General features: G+C 36.7%; 1 protein-coding gene and 1 long non-coding RNA gene across 19 annotated transcripts in view; one reads left to right on the plus strand and one right to left on the minus strand.

The window, feature by feature from the left end:
* dlg1a (discs large MAGUK scaffold protein 1a) overlaps positions 1-11,022 on the minus strand; it is a 142,390-nt gene extending 131,368 nt beyond the window's left edge. For 5 of the 18 annotated variants that reach the window (XM_066662981.1, XM_066662977.1, XM_066662976.1 and 2 more), the window contains exons 1-3: positions 10,273-11,021; positions 9,527-9,658; positions 3,115-3,293 (exon numbers count right to left, since the gene is read on the minus strand). In XM_066662981.1, coding sequence (XP_066519078.1) covers positions 3,115-3,293; positions 9,527-9,658; positions 10,273-10,291 — 330 coding nt within the window. In that variant the 5' untranslated portion in view covers positions 10,292-11,021. Of the gene's footprint in view, positions 1-3,114; positions 3,294-9,526; positions 9,659-10,272 lie in introns of all 18 variants that reach the window. The other 13 variants (XM_066662970.1, XM_066662974.1, XM_066662971.1 and 10 more) reach the window with 5 other exon arrangements.
* Positions 10,990-14,464, plus strand: LOC136690907 (uncharacterized). The gene is made up of 3 exons (XR_010801808.1): positions 10,990-11,399; positions 14,066-14,151; positions 14,280-14,464. It is a non-coding gene; the product is annotated as an uncharacterized lncRNA (long non-coding RNA).
* Positions 14,465-16,607: the final 2,143 nt, after the last annotated feature.

Consider the following 16,607-nt stretch of genomic DNA (forward strand, 5'->3'; position numbering starts at 1 on the left):
AGACAGGTACAGACAACCTTTACACCCGTCTGCATGACAAACCAAAATCAGGAATTACGTGCAAAGATTTAAACTGGAGCTGAGTGACATATCTGAAAATATAAATGTACAACAAAAAAATCTGAAAATTACATTCTAAGAGTCCAAAATAGCATGCTACAATATTAAATACTTTGTGAAAAATTAGGACTGAGATATTTAGGGCTTGGGGAGGGTGATTTATGATTTTTCTGACCAATAATGTATTTGCAAGTAGGCTTTGATTTCGAACGCTGAGTGTAGTATGTAAGACTCATTTAGTCGTGGTTGTTGTCATGTATGAAGCAAAGTGTCTGGGGGCCTCTGATTATTCTAACCATGTCCCCCTTTAAATGTTTTAAGTCATTGTTCTTGATAATGCAAGGTAAGTTTTAAACTGTAAAATTACACTGATATTAAATTGCAATTTAAATTAAAAAAAATAACTATTCATGTCTCAGTTCTATCGATAACGTTTGCCGCAATTATAAGTGAGTATTAGTTGGTTATATGTTTTTTTTTGTGTGTATATGTGGTTTTGGATGCAGACAGTTTCCTAGAAACAACTCTGCTGCCTCTTTTTACACACACTCCAGACTGAATGCAAACAGGGCACTGAGACTGGATCTGATTTATTTAACCTTAGCCAAGAAACAAAAAACAACTGCAAATGAGTAGGCTGCACAATTACAAGAGAAAGCATATAATTACAAACACCACTACAGCAAACTAAATTTGCTAAACCACCTCAGGGGTTTATTTTAGAAATACGCCTTAATAAATGGCTCATTTGTATGGAGTTATTTTTGCCATCTGACATTTAGACATTGAAAAGGCAGAGTACTGCTGTGTTGTTTAAATGTTTTAAATAGCCCCAGAAACTCTCTCCTAAACAGATATCTGGACTTTTCACACTGAATGTATGCTTCACTGCATCCTCTTTCTCACATCCTTTATATGTGGGGCACAAGTTTGTAGATTTCTCAAAACTTTGAGAAAATAAACACGCTAAAGCCTTTCAATAACAAACAATTTGTCACATTTTCAATAAACAATGCAAATCAGATTCTTGTGAAGAGAAAATATAATTCCTAAAAACAATCAAGCTCAAACCCTGCTGTCACAAGCTTGAGGAAAGCGGAATGTATGGGAGGGGTTTCCAGTGGTACTGACGTACTGTGCCAGAGGCTCTGAGAGTCATCTAGGACTCAGGCTTTTCCAGTGTTGGAGAGGAACACTTACTTGCACCTTTGAGAGAAAGCTGAAGGTGAGCTCTCTGCGCACTGAAAGCAGCAGACTACTTACTGTGCCATCTTACGCCAGAGAAAACTTCAATTTGCAGAAGTTCTATTTCAGAAAGGAAGACTGAAGACTATTGAAAGTGCACTGTTTTTCCAATGAACAGAGAGAGGGACCACTAGATATATTAGAGCTTTTACTGCATAAAAAATGAACAGAGACCAACTATTCTGGTTGGGTTCTATCAGCAGGTTATCAAATGTGTTACAATAAAATAAAATAAAAAAAAACTAACATTTCAGCAAATTTTAACAAAGCATGTCCTAATTTAGCACTGCTTACTGCATCATACTCTCCTAAGCTGAATCATACATTCCAGCAGTCTTAACAATCGGACAATCCTTGCTCTTCCTTCCTTTTGCGCAAAACACAGGTTGAGCCAGCATTTTTTTTTTTTTAGGGGGAGAGATAGAGAGATACATTTAGGTTGTTGCATCAACTAATTATACAAAATAAACACACGGATGCCTGGGTATTGAAGGACTGGCGCCCCCTCCAGGGTGTGTCCCTGTGTTGCACCCAATGATTCCGGGTAGGTTCCGGACCCACTGCGAACCTGAACTAAAAAAGTGGTTACACATAATGAATGAATTCCTGGGTATTGTGAGACAGTGGAGAAATACATTTTTCATTTACAAACCTGCTAAAGCTAGTACCCAATACTCAGTGAGTGACTGTGAGGAGTTTGGTGTGTTCTCCGGGTGTCTATGTGGGTTTCTTCTGGGTGCTCCAGTTTCCTCTCACGGTCCAAAAACACACGTTAGTAGGTGGATTGGCGTCTCAAAAGTGTCCATAGGTGCGAGTGTGTGAATGAAAGTGTTAGTCGCCCTACCAAGAACTGGCACCCCTTCCAGGGTGTGTTCCTGCCTTGCGTCTAGTGATTCCAGATAGTAGCTCTGTGACATACCGTAACATTTGCAGTCATGTCGTCATGATTTTTAAAATGATTAAAAATTAAATAAATAAAATATTGTGTTATTCTAACATGTTTACCTAACAACGTCGTGCAATTAGCCATAATATGGCATACGTTTTTTTACATGAGTCTTTAAGTAACAGTGAAGTAAGGTGGAAAGTGGAATGATTGGAATTCATTACAATTACATTTGTAATAAAATAAAATTTTTAATAAATAAAACCATAATACTTTTAATATATTACATATATTTAATATAATGAATATTAACAAAAACATTTTTTGTTGCAATAGTGTATTTTTAAAATTATTAAAAGTATTTTTCGTCATATCATGAAGGATATCGTTATCGCAAAAATACCCTAAAATATTGTGATATTATTTTAGGGCCATTTCGCCCACTCCTATCGGGTAGGCTCCAGATCCACAGCAACCCTGAAGTGGATAAGCAGTTACAGACAAATTAATGAATTTTAATCAAGCAATAACTGGTTGGGCGGAGTTTCTGAGAAAAATGAGTGGTGAGATTTTACCTGGAAGTAACCTGCAATTTAAATATTATAAGGAAAAAAAGTAATGAGTCATTTTTTTGTGTGTATCTCTTATACTGGCTGACACTACGATTCCAATAGCATTGTACACTCCTTAAAAGTAAACCAATGAACATGAACACAGCTGAACTTAGACAAAGGAACATTTCACAAAGCAGCTCAGCTTTCAGTAAGCTGAGTAACATGAGTCTAGTTTGATTACTGTCCAATAGGAATGTCTTTAATCGCCCTCACCTACTATTAGATAGTCTTTACGTTGGGCTTAAACTATTCAGTTTCATGATTTGCGAAAAGATCACCTTATTGTAAGAACCACATTTTCATGCTTACCTCACTAGTAGGAATTATGCTGCTGGGCTGAGTTTCTGCTGTTGCACTGTTGCTGGGAATGCTGCTTATATCCCACTTCTTAACAGGGAGGGAAGGGTCAGAAGGCTCTGCCGATTCACTGGGCTCTGTACACACATCCTCTTTCTCCTGTAAGGTCACTTCATAAAACTCCTGGATGTCTGTACAAATGAAGAAGGACAAAATAAATAGCATTCAGTAACAATTAAAAAACTGAAACTGCACAGCTATCTGGATGTACTATGGTAGTCACAGTATACAGAGTGGCTAACTGTGCAGAATTACATGAGCTACAGTCTGTGAATGCTAACATACAACATGCAACGTTATGTACAGGTGAGATCAAAAATGTATATAAACAGACACTCAAATGTTTTAAAACTCCTCATATTTAATGTCAAGAAACTTTTCAAAATACTTTGCATGTTAAATTAGGGTTTGTACTTAAAGTCATTTCAGAATGACAGCTGAGGCCACATTATGTTTTGTTATACTCAACATAACAGATTTTTCAATGGATCAAAATTTTACATGAGCTTTGTTGGAACTTGGCCTTTTAAAGAGCTGTATCTGAATCAAACATTTCAGACAGCCTTAACCCTCCTCCTTCATGATGCTATTAAATTTCTGAAATGCACTAGTTCCAGCAACACTGTCCCTTTACAGTAGGGATAGTGTGCTTTGTATTAAAAGTTTTTTTCTCCTATATACCAAGCACTGGTGTTTATTGCAAAATATTTCTGTTTTTGTTTCATCTGACCAGAAACCCATTCGAAAAAGATAGTTCTTGGTCCTGGTGATTGTGTGCAAACTTAAGTCTGGCTGTTCTACAATGCCCTTGATTGTCTTGAAGTGCTTGGATTTTCCTCAATTTATCAAAAGTATATTAGGCACTGGTTTTAAATGCAGGCCTTTAAATACAGTCACATGTTAAATAATTAAATCCTAAGTACCAGTCTTTGAAATTCCTCATACAAATAAATAAATAAATGTCTAGTTTTTCCACAGTATGGAAGTTGTGTTCGTATTTTCACATCTAGCGGCAACAGAATGCAACTAGTGAAGCATTTAAGGTGAAAGAGAAAATCCTAATTGAATCGATTGCTTATCCTTTGTGTCCCGGATGTGTGCTCTGATTTTTTTCACTCGTATTTTGGCATCTGAATTTGGTCTACTGAATTTGAGCAACTTCAAAATATATTGTTTGAATTTTTTTGAGCTTGAATTTTTTTATCTGAATTTATTAACCTTGAATAATTAATGAAAATGTGTTCTTAAAATTCACGAGTTTCATTTAAGAGCAATTATATTCAGTGCAACAAAAATAAAAATATTCAGTGCTACAAATTCAAAGGTGGTAATATTTAAAAGTCTGATGAGACAGATTTGTTTCCATATTCCATGCTGCTCTGCTGTAGTATATTTTTATTTTTTTTTTAAACCCAAAAGGCACAAACACCTGAACCTCTCTACAGAAGAAAGTAAACATTCCTTAGAAAGAAAAAAAAGCAGAAACCAACTTTTAGCAGCTGTGTTAATGTAACTAGAGCCCTGCACCTCAATAGAGTGAAATCACATTGGCCAAGAAACCACAAAATGTTTATTCTATCTATTAATTTCATGATGATTTTATTTTGCTAGAATACATATGCTTTGTTAAAATTAAAGTGGAATTTGTTAACGGTCACAGAAGGCCTTAATTCACTGTTTGTAAACTAAAACCTTTCCTAATGAATCACTAATAAAAAAAAATACATTTTGCTTCTTATAAAAGACTCACATGCTTAATTTTTATAACATGTCTTACACCAGTACAAATGGAGTCGGGTGCTGTTCAGCTGCTGCTAGACAGCAAATCTCAGCTTCTTTCACCTTTAATAAAACTTTCTAAAGTTTACCTGATCTGCCTTTTTAGGCACCTGTGGCTCTGTCATTCAGATCTAAAATCCCCATGCAGCTCAACTTACTTACTCCACACCTAAGGCACACTCAAACACAGACTGTGCACTGATGGCCCTTTCCACAACAGAGTCCTCTGGTTTTATTCCAACAGTTTGTATGATCACTCAAGACTTAAAATAATTTGCAAAACTCAGACCAACCTTCAGTTATTTCATTTCCCCAAAAAAAAAAACCCTTACATGGCTTATTATTTCAAGTGCCTTTTTAGTCATGTTCAATGTTGTATTATTTGCTCCCTTCACATTTGTTAGTGTTTTTGTGACATTGCTACGTTTTCTGAGATTACAAATCTACAAATTACAAAAAGTGAACAGCACTCACTGGAATATTAGCCTGGCCTGACTACTTTATTTGGAGGCCTTTGATTACACAAGCTTTAGTACATAACTAGTGAGGAACTAGTATTCTCCAGCCAGTGTATTGTTCCCAATATGACCACAAAGAACAGCGCAGTGATTAAGGAAGTAGGTCCTGGTGCTGAGCAGCAAGTTACACACCTGATCATTTGTCATAGCAAGCAAGCCTCTGATATTACAAGCAATTTTCCTCTCCGTGTTCATTCACAATACCTGCTTAAAAGGTGCCATGAATGCACCGTAGCAAAGCTGTATAAGGAAAATACACAAAATAGTCCAATTCCAAACTCCACAACTCTACACTCTAAGGTTCACACTACACTTATTTTCATCATTCATCTCCACCCCTGCAATGTTTGCTGCCTTATTTTCTTATGAACCTTTGGCTGTGGATTCCTGCTTCAGTTCGACTATGTTCAGTGTGTCAATTAAGGGGGCACTGTTTTTAAAATTGTTATTGAGTGTGGTGCTTTTAAGGTGGTATCCTGCAAATGAGCGGCATGTGATATTGAGTAACTTGTGGTGTTTGATGAAGTGTGGCACAGTTGCAGCAATTTATTTAGACATGAGAAGCCTGTGCGAGCCATCATGGTGCCTTGCTGTAACCACCCAAATCGGAATAGAGCAGATCAAATTGCACACAAGCACTTTAAATAGGAAAACAGATTTTTTTTTTATCCATTCTAAGGCCAAATCATAGGGTTGTAAATGGGCATGCAAATCTGAATCTTCACTTTTTTCAACAAGATCAAAGTCATACAACTTCTAATAATAATTATATATATGTGTGTGTGTGTGTGCGCCCCTGAGCAAGGCACCTAGCCTCAAACCGCACATTCCATTTTATCCTTTTCAGATAACATTTTATTTATTACATTTCATTTCACATTCTCAGTGATTCACAAGGAGTTCATAACACTTCACTTGAAGTGCACCTCTAAAAAGTATCAGTTTCAAGGACTATGCAGCCCTAACATCTTAATGACTGGGTTTTTTAAAAAAAAAAAATTAAAAAAAAGGGCACTATCTCAAACGTGAAGCCAGCACTGGTGTAGTGCCTCTGTTGGCTGATGGCATTGTGTGTAGCTCTGCCTACCCCCATATTTCTTTTATGACAAAACAGTGCATCTGTAATCTTATTTTTCTCCTTCTTCCATTCCTCCACTGTCTTTCCATCTCCAATGTATAATTCCAGTAGTTAGTTTTCCCAGTTCTATATTGGGCATGTGTTTTATTTTCCACACAGACATCTATTTTTAAAATGTTATACTGCTATATCTTAAGAAGGCAGGGATACGTTTAGGAATGAAGCGAATGACAGCCTTGACTGTGTAGGACACAGGAATGACAGTCTTGACTGTGCCCACTTCTCACCAACCTGTTTATTACATTCAGCAGCTTAGTTGTAATGGAGCTCTCAAGCACCTAGCTCATTAAATGCACTATTATCATTTCTTAAAACTGTAAAATGTAGACATTCAGTTGTTGGTTACACTAAAAGAAACACTGTAGCATGCTCATGTGCATATAGGCTTCAGACGTTATGAGTCCAGTTAACATCTTACTAAAACTCTCATTTCCACCCTAAAAGGTGCAGGAAATACTGGAGTTTACCATGTTTTCATTCTAATTCAAACAGGGTGGCAATGACATTCTGGCATCAGCAGAACTTCAGTTCCTCTTTGAATGGTGGTAGAATTACATTCAAACGGAGCAGTAATTAAAATGTGGCACAGGCAGAATTATCCATTTCACCTTTAATTCTGCACTTTTTATGATGGAGAGTAGAATTCTCAAACGCAGAGCTAGTGAAGTTTGACTTTGTGCTCTGTGAGAAAGGGGCAGGGGTATCCAAATGAGGAGGCAGGTCTGTCTCAGCCTATGGTATCTACTGCACAGACTCAAATTTGGTATCAAATTTGAAAACATGGCAGAAATTTTTAGCTTCATTTCCAGAGTACGGAAAGTAGAAGATGTCATATATGTTGTTAAGTCCATAATTTAGCAAACATACTATTGTTTTGTCTATAAAACATCCCTGTGCCCACAGTAACACCAAATACATAAATAAAGAGAAGAGGAAAAAAATGACAACATTGGTTAAGCCCCTGCTGAATCATTTCATTGTGTAATATTTCACATTTTGCAGCTTCAGCAATAATTTATTTATTTATTTATTTATTTATTTTTAAATTGGCTTCGTTGATATTTACTTTTCTCAAAAGTAGGCGACACTGCAAGGGATTACATCCCTCGCAAACCTGGCATGCAGAAGCCAGGGAACACAAGACTGCAGTGTGTGGTGGAGTGAGAGGCAGAGGATTACCCTCAGAGTAATCATGTCAAGAGACAGATTACTTCTTTTGGGCACCATCATGCACATTTTTGAGACAGATTGGGAGTCCACAAGTTTTCATTAGTGAAACACATTTGAAAAGATAATGAGCAAATGCAAGCTAAGTTCGGGCACATCACACAAAGAGCATAACACACTATGTAAGGAACCAAATGTAAAGCATTGAGGAGTACCATGAAGTAGAGAAATCTAAAAGTTGTGAATTGTCCTGAAGGCCATTGTAACTTACAGTACATTAATTGTATACAAAAGTTTGCGTGTCCCTGACTAAACATTTTGTTGATTAGTGAAGTGCAGCTAAAACAATTACCCAAAAATGTTAGTACCTTATGTAATTAAAAAAAAAAAAAAACACTATATTTATCAATATAAATTTGAAAATGACCTGGGTGCGTTGCCTTCCAAAATTTTTTGATGACTAGTGGGATCCATTGTTCCTACCCATTAAACCTTTCCTGTGACCCTGACATCCCCACAACATCAATATATAAATATCATAACCTACCCTTCCCTACCCTAACCTACACTCAACAGTTGGCAATATTTCCAAGCTGCTCTTGCTTTTTTGTCCAATCATAAATTTAGGAAGCTTAGAGGAACATGAGGTTCCATTTTTAGTTCAGTCACATTTTAACTCATAAATGCACCCCTGACCTTTTTGATATCCACTCTGAAAGTGTTTAGATTAGTGGAGAAGTTGAAATTTGGTCAAATTAGTTTGGCACAATTTTTCTCAAAAGAAACATCGAGTCAGTCAACATCAAGACAGCCACCACGGGTTTACTGGTTAGAAGATGCAAAAGGAGCATCTCGTGTGCCTTGCACTCCACTTACATGCCGACTCTGAATCTGACTAGCAGAAATGCACCAAACAGCCAGAAAGGAGAGTGTGTCCACGCACATGAACGTGCGCACAAGGAATTAGCTATGGCTGACTGAATTGGCCTTGGTCCAATCTGGGAGGCCTAAATACATACCTGATTTAGATATCACTGAATTTGTTGGCCATCACTTAGAAATTGTGAAAATTATGACTTTTCAAGACTGAGTTTTAGCAGTGTAAAAGATATTTCTTAAAAAATATATAAAATACTTCACTTGAGAACTGTGTCAAACTGTACATTTCCTGATTATTCCATTATATAATAATAATAATAATAATAATAATAATTATTATTATTATTATTATTATTATTATTATTATTATTATTATTTAGTGGTGGTTTTGGCTGGAAATGACTACAAATTCATCTGGTTGTAATTATACAGTACAATTGAGAGTAATAATCACTTAAAAAATCACTTTCCTCTTAATTTTCCCATTTTATTTTGGTTCTATTGCATTAATTCTTACTCTTCAAAAGCAAACCTTCAACCTAAACTTCTAATTTTGACCTGACAAAATCTTTTGTCTGGCATGCAATAACTTTAAAAATATTTTAAAACCTTAATCACAGTCCTTTGTCTTGGTACTGGTCATCGTGGTAAGGAGGAAAGAACTCCAAGTTTGAAATGCCTCATGCAAATTCCTTCTGCAGGTGGAGGAAAATAGTCAACATTGCTGAAACTGGCTGCTGAGCTGGTGAAACATATTGTCATGAAGTCAAACCTGTTCCACCATTTCTCACAAATACAAAATAAAAGTGCACAACAGAAGAGGATTCCAAAAGCAAACAAAACACATTCAGACTCTAGTACGTTAAGAAATGAAAGTGCTTACCCATAAGGGCTTGGAAGAGCGAGCTTTGAAATATACTGATAACTCTCTCTAAAGAGTGTCGGAGCTGAAGGTCCTCTGTCTGACTGAGTTTGGTCTTGTATTCCTCCAGGAGCTGCAGTGCTCTCTGAGTATCTAAAAAGTTGGTGCAAATAAACCAAATTCAGCGGGTTTATTTAAATAGTAAATAATCAGTCTGACCAACAGAGGCTCTATATTGAACATTTTATAGCACTGATAATCATAACTGTTGGTGTAAACTCATATTAAAAGTGGCACAAAAGCTTTAAGTAATGACACTGAAAACAAACGTTTGTTCCCTAAAGAAGAACAGAACCTATTTAACATGAATTCAAGGTTCTTTTCCAAGAACAAAATTAGAAGGAGGTAATTTAAACTATATAAAAATGGTCCTTTTCATTAACTTTAAGGGTCAAATTACCCATTAAAAATAATGTTTCCTCTGTGGCATTTTTTGTAAAAAAAAAAAAAATGAAAAAAAGACATTCATAAATGATAGTGTGTAAAGTCATTTAAACAAACAACAGGTTTAACATCACAGATGTTCCAAACTATTCTTTGCCAGGGTTATTATAAATTAAAAAAAACACGTAGCTATAGAATTTAAAATTGCGCAGAGTGCTGTTATAGCAGCATTAAGGTGTTAATAAAATGACAGTATTTTTGCTAGACCACAACATGCAATAACGAAGTGTCTGAGCAAACAGGAATCATGACTTTGCACTCACCTCTCTTCCTGACTGGCATGGTCAAATCCAGATTAGGTCATACACTTAGTGAAACGGTACCAGAATGTCCAGAAAAGTACTTCCAAACATCTGATAGTTTGCTCTTTAACTTTTCCACCGTCCTCCAGAGACTGGCAGCTGACACAAACCTCTGTAAATGGAGTTAACGGATGCCGTAAAACATAAATTCCTTCACCATTCACAAGTAGATGCTGCAGCTCCTCTCATTCTTATTCATCTTTCGTCACCGACCAGATTCACGGAGTCAAAGTAAAGATCTGACTGAAAACATGTGAATGAATGGAGTAAGGCTAGACAACTCGCCTCTAGTCTGGAGAAGAGGGAGTGAACATGAACGAGCAAAAACAAACTGTGCTCCAACTCCTGAGACAGAAACTCGTACAAACACCCAACGCCGCGGCGTGCACACGTCCCGCACTGTTTAACTTCACTACACTTTCTCTTCACTTCTCTGGGAGTTTCTGCTCGGGCATTGAGGATAAAGAGGAAGAAAGCAGCTGCTGTCTCTCGCTCTTGTCGTAAACGTCCTCAAACCAAACTTCTGCCGACTCCCCCGAGCCCCTCCTCTACTTTCCTCCTCCAGCGGTGACCAAAATCCAAACTTTCCTCCAAAATGGCGACCTGGAGCTGGAGACGCATCACATGACCGCTCTTCTTCCCCTGTGTGTGCGCGCGCGTGTGTATTTAGGTCCAGAACCTGTTTAGTCTCTCACATAGTTGGGATTTCTTTTCTGGCACCACATGCTAAACTATTAAATCTTAAAGTGAAAACACGTGTAAGGTTAGGATTAGGGCTAGGGTAATGTTTAGTACTTACGTATTAAAGTTAGCAGTGGGGGACAGTAACGAAATTAATGTAATTTGCTACAGCACTTTAGCATTTTTTGTCATGTATCTGTAATATATTTTCATTTTAGACGATTTTTTTACTTTAATTCCACTACATTTCAAAGTCACGTTTCTTTCTTTTTTACTCCACTACATTATGAATTGTGCGGGTAAACCGTAACATGTCTGAACATACCTCCGGGCTTTTCACAGTTCTCCAGGAGACGGACGACACAGTCAGCGAGCTTTAAACAACCTCAAGTTTATCCGCCTAAAAAGTAAGAAAGGCAGACTTTTTATTTCAACTGTGATGTGTATTTGAGACTGCAATTGATTCAGTTCTTAGAACCGTTGTGGTGAGCAGATCTGAGATGGTAAAAAAGAGGACACGTCTTCTATTTTATAACATTATAAAATATAATCTTATATTCAGTTCTAATTGTGAACGCTTTGGAACCACTTTAAACCATGAAATTAATTCTGGTTTCATTAATATTGTTCATAAAAACTGCAGTTTTATTTGTCAATGGCTAGAATGCTAAGTTCATTTGTTCAATCATTCATTTAGAATATATATTTTGTTTTGAATGAAAGGCTCAAAGTTTCTTTAAAAAGACAAGAAACGCCCAACACACTTCCAAGAGGGTTACCAAAATTAATGAACATTTTCTGGGTGCACCATTGCACCTGAAAATCAGAACATGCAAATCCACTGAAACCAAGCAAGTGTGGGCATGGCCAGCTCTTGGATGGTAGAGCTCCTTGCAAAGCTTTTGTAGATGCTGGAAGTGATTGAGCCAGGTGGTTTAACCAGCACGGATTGGTTTGTATAAATCCCAATGTTGTTGGTTGAGGCCATACCTAATGTCCCTAAAATTCCAACTGTTTGTAAGTCTAGAAAAGTTTTGTATAACTATTGACTGTCATCACTAACTCTAAACTCATTAACTATAAACAACAGCTAGTGTCTTTTTCTGGGGACCATGAGGCACCATGTTCCGACATGCCCACAGCACCTCTCGACACGTAACTGAACAGACCAGGGAGCATGGCACCTCTGCAGTATATAATGGCATTGTTGAACAGCTAGGCTGTGTCTTATTTATTTATTTTATTGTACTAGTAATTTGCTCAAACCTGTTAATGTTGATGAAATGACTAAAGATTATGGTCCATTTAATGGCCAGATGGCATCTGGCAAAATCTTGCTCTGCACGGTACAATGGAGCAAGTGCTTTATATCATAAGCAGACAGGCCTGTTTTTTTCTGACATGACACAGTGCAATCCTGTCAAATCAAGCTCCTTTGCCTTTCCAATCAGAAAGATATCAGAGATAGCTTTCAATGGTATTTTTCAGAGGGCTATTTTGTCCTGTTTTATTTTTTAATAATGTGATGATTTCTGTGGTTGTCATACAAATGATTAAAGGTAAATGCTACATGGACAAAGGGCACAACATAAAAACATTATTCTAGTATAGAATCATTGCTGTATGTGGAGGTACTGAACTTGTTATTTAAATTCAGCACAGATGATTTATTAGATGCAAAGCACTTCATGGAGCTGGGTGATATCTCTCACTCACACACTCATTCAGGTTTTACAAAATACTGCACAAGACATTGTGTGACATTGTGTCCTCGTTTCTTTGAATGTTCGTGTCATTTTACATATCACATATACAGTACCATTTAAATGGTTATATTTTGTTTGATGTGTAATGATTATTAAGAACTCTTAATAATTAAGAAATTAAGATTATGAGTTTTAATCATAATATATTAGTGAGAGGGAAAAGATATTAGCCAATAGTATAATTTTTCACCTTTTATGCATTGACTGTGATAATACCTTTTATCTCAGACCAGTCATGGAAGATAAAATCAGTTTAAAAGTTCTTTGGCAATGATTGTGGCTCTTTGGAACTACTTACAGAGCAGTTATTTTTAATATGTTTTTGAAAAACTAAATGGAGATATATGGTTTTGTCATAACAGTGAAAATATGTTGTAATTACAGTTCAGGTTATTAGTCTAATAAAAACTTCTCAAAGTACAGATGTTTGGTGTAATATCAAAGTCACATTGTCACTGGCAAAAATAACATAGAAAAATTATATGCTTGTCAATTGTGTTGGACTCTGAAATGCCATTGTCAGTGTTAATAGCCTTGCAGGATGAATGCCCATCACGAGTCCATCACAATGCCAGAGTGAGTGCGGGTGTGGTAACGCCTGCCACGCCAAAGACAGTGGTCTCATTTTCCCCAATACCTAAAAAAAAAAAAAAAAACAAAGCATTTATTCAGTAGGCCTTTTCGAATAGAGTAAAGGCAAAGACGAACAATGACAAGTGATAGTAGGGGAAGGCTAGAAAGCTGAATTGAAAAAAGTCTGCTGTTTGGATGGGAGTATTAGGTTGTCCTGGTTTTGTTATAGTTTGTCAATTAAATATTCATAAAATCATAAGCAGTTTAATTGTTTTGCAAAGAAAATGAGATACTGAAGCAGTTAAATGTTATGCTTTATATAAAATGTTTCGTAAGATGCTGTTATATATTAAAAGTGAACCCCGGCTTATCACCAGTGAATACCAACCCATGGAATAAGAAATACATGTGTGTGTATGAATGTACTTACCTGAGTCTTTGCCTATGAAATGAAGGTAGCAAAAGTGGGGCAAAAGGGAGACCTACACACCTTATCGGGAGGATCTACTGATTTGGGGCTGGGGTGGGGGGCATAATGATGTACGCACAGGTAAATAATTGATTTACCTACATTGACTTCTGTATATAGTGTGATTATTTGTCTGATGTTCAAACCACATTGTTTCTCCTCATGTTGGGGAATGGGATTTCTGAGGGAAGGGCTTTAGGCTGAAATCCTCTAGGAATTCCTTGAGGGGTGCTAATTTTCCCCATGACTCTGTTCGGTACACCAGGAATACTAGCTGCCAGTGGTGTTTAAAGTGACTGTGTGGGGGAAGCTCTAAAGAGATATTGTGGTTAAGCCTGCTGCTTAGAACTTGTAAGTAGTGTAAATACCTTTACTTCCTACTTATTTTCTTCTAATACAGTTTTTGTTTACTTATTTTCACGTTGTGTAAATAAATCACTTGTTTGTGCACTCTATGTTTGGTCTTGTCCATCTTATAGTTGTCCCACCTTCGCAGACCTTGCCAGGAAGCCACATATAAACCCACACTCCTCTTCTCCGGACATAACATCCTCACAGATGCCTATGGAGGTGGATTTGCTCAACAATGATATGTTGAAATGGAGAATAACCTTAAGTTATATAAACAGTAGGAGGACTCTGGACATGGAAAAACATTTCTGTTAAAATCTCAAACTGTTCTCAACATTTTTCTATATTAAAGCTATTAAATCTATCAAGATTTATACTATGAATACAAGTTGTATATCTTGTAACAATTACAATAATTCCTTGAAGATAATGTGCATAAAAATAATTCTGAGAGTTTTCCTAGAATTATTGTCAGTAGTAATCTCTCAGGTCTATCTCAGGATATCATCTTAACTAAGATTGTTTCCTCCATGTAATGAAACACCTGCTCCAACCTTTAACAATCAACTTAATTCTAAGGGCGTGTTCCTTCTTGTAGTTCAGGTCCAGACCAAACAAGAAAATTATACTCAGTGTTACACTTTAGTCCTGGTTTGGTTAGCAATCGAATCAAAATACGTTAAAATGATATATGATGCATGCATTCGGTGTATTTTTGAGAGCTAGGTATTACAATGTACTTATCAGGTCTGTCAATAACAAGCGTTACAGTAGCATTACATTTTGCAGAAAGATTCTGCAGCCATTTGCACTGGCTATCCTCCACTGGAGTGCAAGAAAACCTCCCATCCCACCAATCAGCACCATTCCTCTCCATCACTGCCAAAACAACAAAAAAAAAAAAAAAAAAAAAAAGAGAAGGAGGCAACAAACAAACAAGTAAAATATTTATAATTAATTATAATAATAAATTAGGGCAGCACAGTGGCACAGCAGGTAGTGTCGCAATCACACAGCTCCATGGATTCCTCTGCGTGCTCCTGTTTCCTCCCACAGTCCAAAAACACACATTGGTAGGTGGATTGGCGACTCAAAAGTGTCCATAGGCGTGAGTGTGTGTCACCCTACGAAGGACTGGCGCCCCTTCCAGGGTGTGTTCCTACCTTGCGCCCAGTGATTCCGGGTAGGCTCCAGACCCACCTTGACCCTGAACTGGATACGCGGCTTCAGACAATGAATTAATGAATGAATATTAAATTTAAAAGGGGGTGTTTATTTATTACTTAAATAGAGTATCCAACTTCTCCAATATTTCTCCGAGGCATGTCCCAATGAAAAGTTCAATCTTTCCATAACAGATTTCCTGAATTACTTCTACCTAGTCTGAGAGTGTAAGGGACTTTTTCCAACCACACTGCTATTTTCAATGCATGCTGTGCTCTTGCACTGCTTAGTGTTGCATCTTGTGCCTTCATATCCTGTGTTTCATTTTTTAGATGCCTTTGGTTTAGTGTTGATACTTGAAAAGAACCACACTACACTTGATTTAGAAACGGATTGTGGCCCAGCTTCTCAGACAGTCTCTCTCCGCTTGTTTGGTGCACACCAAATTTCAAAAGGAAGCATTTACATTTACTCTAACAAGTCAAACTAACAGAGCATTCGCACCAGGGTTCGTTTAATTCAAATGAAAGCAGACAAATATGAACATTAGCCCCAGGCCAGTTCTTATATGAAGAGCTCACCTTCAACTGCTAATGGGATAACTAGTTTCTGACCTTAGGCCAGTAGTCTTTACTCATGCAGGTTCTTGTTTGGAGATTTAGATCTACACTGAACCGTGCCCCATAGGCAGTTTTTTGGCTCAGGCTACATTGACTAGGTGCAATTTTTTCTGCAATTTTCAGAGGAAATATATTGGAATGTACTTTTAATGGCATCCATAACACTGAAAGAACCTTGAGTCTGCTTTAGCATATGAACTGTAATTATTATTGGTAATAGTATATGGTGTTTGATTGGTCATCATATCATGGTATGATGCAGAATACTATATTCCACAAAACGTTTGTTGGATCATGTTTGTTGGAACTCGATTCCTCAAAACTTTCAAAGAAATGCAAACTTGGAATATCTACTGTTGGTCAGGATGCTCACAGCACCTGAAAATATTTTGTGATTTTTAATATCAGCATTTAAAAGCCCTGTAATGAAATTACAATCAAATGATTTAATGGAAAAATAAATAATAATAATAATAATAGTTTTTAAAAGTTGTTTTTAACATAAACTTTTCATATGATACCTAAACAGTTTTAAAGTCTGAATTAAACATACCACTCACTTCTCAAACCATGCAATCTATAAAAGGACACTTGCAAAACAGCCTGTTTTGAAAACACTTTGTGGTGTAACAAAAACCAATGTATTTAAGTCCCACACATAATTATTTTGAA

Source organism: Hoplias malabaricus, chromosome 3 (assembly GCF_029633855.1).
Source record: "Hoplias malabaricus isolate fHopMal1 chromosome 3, fHopMal1.hap1, whole genome shotgun sequence".
Lineage (NCBI taxonomy): Eukaryota > Metazoa > Chordata > Actinopteri > Characiformes > Erythrinidae > Hoplias > Hoplias malabaricus.